The following is a 9,867-nucleotide window of genomic DNA, read 5'->3' as shown; positions in this document are numbered from 1 at the left end:
CCCGTTTATAGTAGTTCTTTTTTTACTTATTTATCAGGTGCTTAGTTTTATTCCTCCACTTTCTATAGCTTTTCATGTCTTTTTTCTCATGGAAATTATCTCTTAGGTGCCTAGCCTCTTTGATCTCAAGGGTAATCCACTTGGGTGTAATTTGGTGTTTAACCCTTTTTGTTTTAATTGGGGCATGCTTGTCTAAGGCTGTATGGAACATCTGATACCATTTGTCTAAGGCAGTGTTGACATCAGCTATATTGCAGACTGATTAGAAGGGTTTGCAAACTAAAACAGTCAAGAACATTTCCTCATCAAACTGTTTAAAGCCCTGTATTGTATTTGTGTTGACCATTTTTAGATGATTTCGGAACATGTCTAGTTATACAGACTGGGTAGTGGTCACTCAATGCATACAATGGCACATTAAATTCACTTATGTTTTCAAGTTTATTAGTATAGACATGATCAATGATAGTAGCACTTTTATCTGTTACTCTAGTTGAGGTGTTAATTAATTGAGTAAAGATGTAAGTTTCATAGTTACTTATCCATGTTAATGGTGGAGTTTTCATGTAGTCAATGTTAAAATCACCTAATATGATAGTTTCTAAAACTTCCTTTAGTAATGCTTTTTGAATTTGCACCTCAAATTTATCAATCCAGTCAGCTGTGGAACTAGGTGGCCTGTAAACTGAACATAAGAGTATTGGCTTTGATCGGGCAAGGGTATACGTATGTATACAGTATTGGCTTTGATTGGGCAAGGGTATACATATGAATACAGTATTGGGTTGTTGTATTTTTGCTGCCTTCAAATGATATGTATTTTGAGTTCAGTAAAAACAGATGTACTACCATATATACTCGCTTATAAGACAAGTCCAACTGCAAACTGCACAGACCCTGATATGCCATCACATAATGCACCAGCAGATCTGGGTCTGTGCAGTTAGAACTGATCAGTAAAACAAACAAAATGGACCATGATCTGTGTGTGCATTATGCTATGGCAGACATGGAACTTTGCTGATGCAGTTTGACTCATTTTATAAGAGAGTGCATACGGGAAAATTACCAAAACTAAATGAAAGAATGATCAAATGATTGCATGAAAATTAGATTTAATACTTATTACAGCACTCTTTTACTAAAGTGACACTGCCATTGAAATTAACTGTCTTACAAAAATGCACTTGATTGACTGTCCGCAATTTCTGATTTAACATTTAACCATATTTGTGATACATCTGAATGAATAATCTGCATAAAATATAGACAAATACTGACAGGTATATTTTTCTAATTATAGGGAGCAAACTTGGCTGTTTAAATTTAAGTCCTCCTGAAATACATCTCATTTTATCCATGCATTTTTGTATATACACTAATTACAGCACAGTACTAAAGCTAACACTTCACCTACAAAACCACTGAATAACAGCTTGTCAATCAGGCTTCCTGATACACACTAACTGCTTGTCAATCAGGCCTCCTGATACACACTAACAGCTTGTCAATCAGGCCTCCTGATACACACTAACAGCTTGTCAATCAGGCCTCCTGATACAAACTAACACTTTTCATGTCAATAATTCTGAAAATGCAAAATTTACAGCTTTCTCAAAGTAAACAATAATCAAGACTGATCTCTCCAACATTTTATCATTAACTGCTTTACTCCACTAACATGTCAAAAATTCCCCCAGACTGCTTACTGTACTCAGCAAGGAGCACTTGGTCATGTGTTTGGTTTACATATGGAATGATAACATTATGCACAAAACATGATTATCAGAACATAGTGATGGTGCAAATTTATGGTCAGTGGATGAAGTAAAAGATCACATGGATATATTTTTATTATTGCTTGGCTTGGTGGTCTTGGCAGGCACCACATCTACTTGATGTTGAGAACCTGGATGAGAACACTGTGAAAAAAAATGATCTTGATAGGTATTTGGTTTGTGCTCACCCTGACATTAGTACTGTTTTAACCATTCAAACAGCCACCATTTACTGTCGGCATATTTTTGTTCTTTTGTATTCTTTATTTTGGGTATCTGTACAGGATAATCCATAAAATAAAATAAAATAAAATACCTATATATATATATATATATATATATATATATATATATATATATATATATATATATATATATATAAATATATGCAAATTCTATCCCACCAATTTAAGTGCCCATGCAAATGTCTTTTATTCTTAACAAAAAATTTATATCCACAAAAATAAATGAAACCATGGTAGATTATTTCCACTTGTGACATGAGCCACAAGCGTGACGTGAGCCACAAGCATTTGGAATTCTACTCAACAACACTACTATCAAAACCATGCCAATATGAATAGATCAATAAGTGACCAAACTTGCATACAATGTTTGTCTTGTCTATATTCTAAACAAGGATTCAATAGGATACCTTGTTTTTTACCTGTTAACTATGTCATGAATAATCATTTCTATATTAAACTTAAAACAAGTATAAACAAAAATTAACAACACAGAATTTTAACACTGACCCTGGTGCTGCTGTTTTTGTGGGCAGTAAGGTGACCCCATTGTCTTACAATATCCAAAATATAAATGAGACCAATTGAAAACATACAATATAACATAATACAATTCTCCTAATTGGAGGCATATAAAAATGTTATAAAACGCTAAAGATATTGCATAAAAGGTATAGGCTAGTGTAAAGTTGATTGTTCTAACTCTAAACTGAAAGATAATTAAAATACAAACCAAACTAGTCCCATGTTTATATTTATCCACTGGTCAATTTTCAATGTTTATAATAACAAAACCCATGATTGCATAAATAAAACACTTCAAAATAAGGAAATAAGGTGCATTCTTGTAAATTGAGGAAGTTCTTGATGGGGAAAAAATGCGGAAAGATTGTTTGGGTGATTGAATGGTTTTGTTCCTTATTTTGTTCTTTCTGCATGGAGAGAATATGACGTGTCAATACATAAGTTGGAGAAACCGCCATATTTCTATTATCAGTATCTACTTTTTATACATTTTTAACATTTTTGGAAAATAAAAAAAGGACTTAAGGTTTTGTGGTATATTGACCAACATGTATTTAAGAAGCCTCCTTTATTAACTGTCACATTACAGCCAAATTAAATTACGAAAAGAATAATAATGAAAGACAACAGTCACATTAAATACAAAGCAAACAAATGAAAGAATAATAATGGAAGGACAGTTTGTACTGGCAGCATAGGACGCAAATCTGTAAGTTTAACAGTGCAATTTATGTTTCATAAAAGTAGGTAATTCAGTCTAGCCTTGCTAATGCAACCCTGTTTAACCAACTCAAGTTAATACAATGACCTGATATGAAGCAATTAAAAATGAAGGTCTTTCAAAATAAACTCCTTTTATCTATCAATGAGGTTGTCTGGGCTTTTTAGATACGCGAATACTAGATTGAAATTCACAAGGAATGTAAAACCAAAATGATATGATTTAGTCACTGCATAGTAGCATTCTGTGCTTGGTTAATTAAAACTTTTGCAGCTCTGGTATGTTACGGTAGAGATCTAGTGACTCGGGATTTTTCAGTGCCCCCTTCTGGACAACATCCAAACCCATTATGGCTTGCCTCACAGCAACTTCCACCTTCTTACCGCTGATTGTATACTGCAATGTAGAAAATATTACATCATGTTGAAAATTTTATATTAAGTAGAAAATATTATACTATGTAGAAAAATATTACATTCTGTATAAATATTACACTATATAGAAAATATTACATTTATATATTTGGGAATATACTGGACTACATGTGCTTAAAATTTATATTTAAAGAATTCCAAATGGACAATGGTGGTGAATTATATAAGTCTTTGGGGTAAAGGAAATTGTACGACCTGCAGAAAATTGATACCAACTGATGGGACATATTTACTATGGCATGTGATAATGCAAGATACTTAACTGATGTTTGCACAGAGGAATCATGGGTAGTTTCTCAGAACCACTCCACTAAGATCAATGTCTTCAAATTTCAAAGGCTCTTCATAGCTAATTCCAGTAGTTAATTTAAATGTAAATGCACGTGTAAATTATTTCTTGAATTCTTCTCCAAAACTTTTAAGGGCTGTTCCAGTGAAGCAAACATGGGTACCCAAGGACGGGACTTTTAATATGGAATAGCCTCATGTATATACAATTAAAATTTTATATCATTTTCATTTTGAACTATTTGAGTAACCAGAGTACCCTGACATACATTTTTAATACACTGCCTTGTATGTTTAAATAGAACAGCTCTTATGCAATCTATCTGCATTCAAACAAACACTAAATAACTGATCCTCAAGCATTCAATTGGTCAAAATTCTAGTCACAATTGGGGCCTGGAAACAAACACTATACCACTAATTCTCAAGCAGCAAATCAGTCTGAAACCTAGCCACATGTGGGGCCTGGAAACAAGCACTAAATAACTGATCCTCAAGCTGTAAATCAGTCTGAAACCTAGCCACATTTGAGGCCTGGAAACAAACACTAGATAACTGATCCTCAAGCTGTAAATCAGTCTGAAACCTAGCCACACTCGAGGCCTGGAAACAAACACTAGATAACTGATCCTCGAGCTGTAAATCAGTCTGAAACCTAGCCACATTTGGGGCCTGGAGACAAACACTAAATAACTGATCCTCAAGCTGTAAATCAGTCTGAAACTTTGCCACATTCGAGGCCTGGAAACAAACACTAGATAATTGATCCTCAAGCTGCAAATCAGTCTGAAACCTAGCCACATTCGAGGCCTGTGAAAAAAACACCAAATGAATGATTCTAAAGCAGTAAATCAGTCTGAAATCTAGCCATATTCAAGGCCTGGAAACAAACACTAAATCATTGAGCTCACGCAGCAAATCAGTCTTAAACCTAGCCATATTCAAGGTCTGGAAAGAAACACTAAATCACTACTTCTGAAGCACTAAATCATGCTGAAATCTAGCCAGATTCAAGGCCTGGAAACAAACACCAAATGACTAATTCTCAAGCAGTAAATCAGTCTAAAATCTAGCCATATTCAAGGCCTTGAAACAAACACCAAATGACTAATTCTCAAGCAGTAAATCAGTCTAAAATCTAGCCATATTCAAGGCCTTGAAACAAACACTAAAATCACTGATTCTCAAGCAGCAAATCAGTCTCAAACCTAGCCACATTCAGGGCCTGGAAACAAACACTAAATGAATGATTCTCAAACAGTAAACTGGTCTGAAAGGATCAGTAAATTCTGCCAGGTCATGATCAGTACAATTTACCCATTGTGTCATCATATAAACCTAACTATCAATTATGGATAAATTGAAAGTCATCCTTCATAGATAGATTCCAATTAAGGTAACAGTCCCACCAATGGGTAGAATATTCATGTTTTTCAGTTGTCTCTGTTTTCACAACATGAATTATAAAGATTAGTTCATATGTGTATCCAGTCAAAACCATTTAATTCATGTATTTGCTAAAAGGTATTAATGATAATAGTTTACTGATTCCTATGTTGTGATACTAATCTGTATATGCAAGAAAGCAACTGAAAAAGATCAGCTGATGTTTGAAGAATGATCAATCAGTAAAACCTTACAAAAACCAGTAAGGATGATAATGGGAGGTTATACCATCTAGATCAGGGGTCTGAGACACATGGCCCGTGGGCTGCAGCCCACCAAGCCGTATCCTTTTGCCCACAAAATGATTGGCATCACAAGGTATCATGAGAGATGTAGGTGTGGTGCGGCCCTTGAGCCATCAGAAATGCCCTCGTGCAGCCCTCAGGGCGGTTTGAGTTTGAGACCCCTGATCTAGATAAACCAGCCATAGTGTCAAAAGTAAACTATGGTAAGAATCAAGGTATGCCAAAAAAAATTATAATTTCAACTCCTGCCATTCAGTCCTCATCCAAAGAATAACTTACAGATCAAGTATGTAAATAATCCCCCTCAATACTTTATTTTGAACTGCTATCACAAGATTTAAAAACAGCTATCTGCAAAGACAGCCTAATAACTTCAGTGTTCGATTTCGAAACTTGCTACAACACTAACAGTGTTATGAATTCATGATAAAGAATTCATGTCACATGCAAAATGAAAACGTGCAGAAGGCTCATGTATGTTCAAATACATAAGTGAACTGAGAGTATGGTGTAAGGCAGGTTAATCTTGTGACAAAAGTCATTAATAAAGAAAGAAAATAGCATTTCTTTATGTCTTACTACAGTTCATTCCGCACAGCATTATGAATGACATCTGCATCTGTAGCTCAGTGAATTTTTAGCATTGTTAAATGTAGCTAAAACTACTGTGTTTCACACATGAAGTATTACAACACCATTCAGATCTACATAAAGCATAACACATTTCATATAAATGCTGAAACAGTGTAGTCATTTTACATAAAATAATTTGTACATGCCATGACCTGTGGAAGATTTGTATTGTTTATTAAGGAGTGATCAACCTTTTCATTTGGCTATATTCAACCAAAATGAAGTTGCCTCCCTTTCTTCGAAGTATCAAATATGGACTCTTCCTGAACTCAGGATGAACATGGCAGATTACATGTACACAGACCAGTCTTTTTCAGTTTCGAATGAATGGTTTTGCTCTGTACATCAATATTAATTATCTTTAAATCATTTTGTGCAAGAAACAAATTTAATAATTTTGAGATAATGATGTGAAAATTCTATCAGAAACAGATACTGATATCATTTGGGACAAATTATAATTCTGGAAAAGTAAAATATGGCATTATACAATATAAAGATGGCAAAGGCAAGAATACAAAATATATCAAGTAAACACTGATAAACTGGAAAAAAAACTTGACAAAGGCCACATCTCAAATAACAATACCAACTAGTTAGCATAGTTGTGGTTTTTTAAATTACTAAATTAAAGTTTTTCTTCTGAAGATATTAAAGCATCATTACACGGAGATTATATTCAAAGTTCAATGAGAACTGAATGAAATTACGAATTTGTAAATTATTTACAGTGAAAACTAAATATCTTACCCTGGCATCATAGGGCTGCCTAAAAGTTAGGCAAACCTAACAATCAAGGTATAATTACATTACTACTGAGGGGCCCCGAGTGGCCGAGTGGTTTAAAGTGCTCACCATTATGGATCACTGCTGTCTCACCTCTGTCTGTGTGGGTTCATGTCTTGGGCTCGGCAAATGTGGATACGTGAGAAAGCTTGCCAGTAGCTTCTCATGGGTCAGTGGTTCTTTCTGGGTTTTCCTGGCTTCTTCCTCCACCATTTATACTGGCTACCATGTATAACCTATCTTGTACTGAAAAATGGTATTAAACCTTACAATAACAACAACATTACTACCGACATATATACCATGATAATACTGCTAAGATGTGTACTGGAATTTCTGAAATTTTGAGAACTGATTCATTTCAGTGGTTTCGTGAAGAATGCCATTTTTCTTGATATCTAAATTAGTCAATTAGGGAAGGAGCCCTATTACTTCCACAAACAAATCACTGTTCATTCTGTATTCAAATTCACGGTGTACAGTAACTATGAAATCAACAAAATCTGATACCCTAGGAAAAAAACAGTGAATTCCATGTTCAGAATGTTTGCTGAGGACTAATAAAAGAGACTTTTTACTTTTTGTGTCAAGAAGCCATTACAGACAAGGTAAAGGTGCTAAATGGTGTATCTGTGATAGGTAGGATTTTACTGGGGACAGGTCTGATTGAGACAAAAATTACTCAGAGGTATGTCTGCAATGGGCAGGATTTTACTGGGGACATGTGCGACTGAGACAAAAATTACTCACAGGTATATCAGCAATGGGCAGGATTTTACTGTGGACAGGTCTGACTGAGACTAAAATTACTCAGAGGTATGTCTGCAATGGGCAGGATTTTACTGTGGACAGGTCTGACTGAGACTAAAATTACTCACAGGTATATCAGCAATGGGCAAGATTTTACTGGGGACAGGTCTGACTGAGACAAAAATTACTTACAGGTATATCAGCAATGGACAGGATTTTACTGTGGACAGGTCTGACTGAGACTAAAATTACTCACAGGTATATCAGCAATGGACAGGATTTTACTGTGGACATGTGTGACACTAAAATTACTCACAGGTATATCAGCAATGGACAGGATTTTACTGGGGACATGTGCAACTGAGACTAAAATTACTCACAGGTATATCAGCAATGGACAGGATTTTACTGTGGACATGTGTGACAGACTAAAATTAATCACAGGTATATCAGCAATGGGCAGGATTTTACTGGGGACATGTGCAATGGAGACTAAAATTACTCACAGGTATATCAGCAATGGGCAGGATTTTACTGGGGACATGTGTGACAGACTAAAATTACTCACAGGTATATCAGCAATGGGCAGGATTTTACTGGGGACATGTGCAACTGAGACTAAAATTACTCACAGGTATATCAGCAATGGGCAGGATTTTACTGGGGACATGTCTGGCTGACAGTGAATTCCTTATGGCAGCCTGGACCATCTTTACAAGGTCGTGTGTAAATTCAATGTCATCTGCCAACTTCAGAAACAACACAACTCTCTCCTCCTCTCCATATGTACTTCGCTGTGCAACACAGATACTGTCCTGGATCTCTTTGAAGGCTTCCACTAGGATTTGAAAAACAAAAAAGAACATCAACAAATTCAAAAACCAGCTACAACAACAGTAAATATAGAAAGAACCATAAGAAAAAAGAAACCATTTGTTTCTTTTATACCTCAAAGTCCTTTGTAAGCTGGAGGTTACCTGACACAAAATCCTGGACTTCCTTTACTATGCATCTAAGGATACCCTATGGTTCAGAACACACACTTAATATTTTCTCTGATTATTTTTTAAATGTATCTGAAGTTTATGTAACTTCAAGGCCAGTAATTTCATTCTTAACTGTAATTTTCAGACACACTAAATCCAATCAACTGCAGTTTGCATTAAGAAAGGAAACTGGAGAGTTAATTGTGTTTCTAAGAGAAAACTTATAAACTCACATATGTTAGGAAATAAACTCCTCTATAATCAAATCCAGACATCCCAGAAAGATATACATCATATATACAAAAAGAGATATCATATATACAATGCAAATGTGGCCACAGATATTATGAACTTTTGAGCGAGTTGCAGATGAAAGGTGAAGTTGCTAACATCTGCAACATTCACAATGGAGAGAATGTTGGTATACCTCTATATTTCTTTCATGTAACTGCGTAGTTGAAATTTCTTTGGAAATTATACGTGTGGAAAATGTACATGATCTAAGCACACAGTTAAAATGACTGCTACCTTGTGCTAAAAAAATCAGCCTGTATTAGATTGAAGTAAACTTTAGCTGTTACTAAAACAGTGAAAACAATTTTCCAGACCAGACAATATCAGATTCTGAAAGTGCAATGAATGAATGACCAAATATATAAAATGTGAAATAAGAAATAAGTTATCAGCTCTTCTTTTTTTTACAATTTACCTCTAAAGTCCTGGAAGTAAAACTGACCAAGCAGAGCTAGCAGTTTTTTGAAGGTGCAGTCTTAAGTAGTTGTTGTTGCTGTGGGGTTTAATGCCATTTTTCAGCACACAATAGGCTATGCATGGTGGCCAGTATTAATGGTGGAGGAAGAACCCGTGAAAACCCCGGGAAGAACCATCGACCCACGAGAAGCTACTGGCAAGCTTTCTCACATACCCACATTAGCCAAATCCTAGACTCGTACCCACGCAGATAGAGGTGAGATGGCAGTGATCTGTAACGGAGAACACTTTAGACCACTCGAGGCCCCTGCAGTCTGAA

At 35.4% G+C, this 9,867-nt stretch overlaps 1 protein-coding gene across 1 annotated transcript in view; it reads right to left on the bottom strand.

Moving 5' to 3' along the window:
* Positions 1-1,098: 1,098 nt before the first annotated feature.
* The window catches only part of LOC149775314 (acetoacetyl-CoA synthetase-like), a 94,772-nt gene continuing 86,003 nt past the window's right edge, over positions 1,099-9,867 (bottom strand). The window contains exons 17-18 of the mRNA XM_089944162.1: positions 8,484-8,689; positions 1,099-3,665 (exon numbers count right to left, since the gene is read on the bottom strand). Of these exons, the coding sequence (XP_089800288.1) occupies positions 3,528-3,665; positions 8,484-8,689 (344 nt within the window). The 3' untranslated portion in view covers positions 1,099-3,527. The remainder of the gene's footprint in view (positions 3,666-8,483; positions 8,690-9,867) is intronic.

This window comes from Sinohyriopsis cumingii, chromosome 19 (assembly GCF_028554795.1).
Source record: "Sinohyriopsis cumingii isolate HCF-2022 chromosome 19, ASM2855479v2, whole genome shotgun sequence".
NCBI lineage: Eukaryota > Metazoa > Mollusca > Bivalvia > Unionida > Unionidae > Sinohyriopsis > Sinohyriopsis cumingii.
The sequence above is the reverse complement of the archived record's forward strand: the minus strand, read 5'-3'. Positions and strand labels throughout refer to the sequence as shown.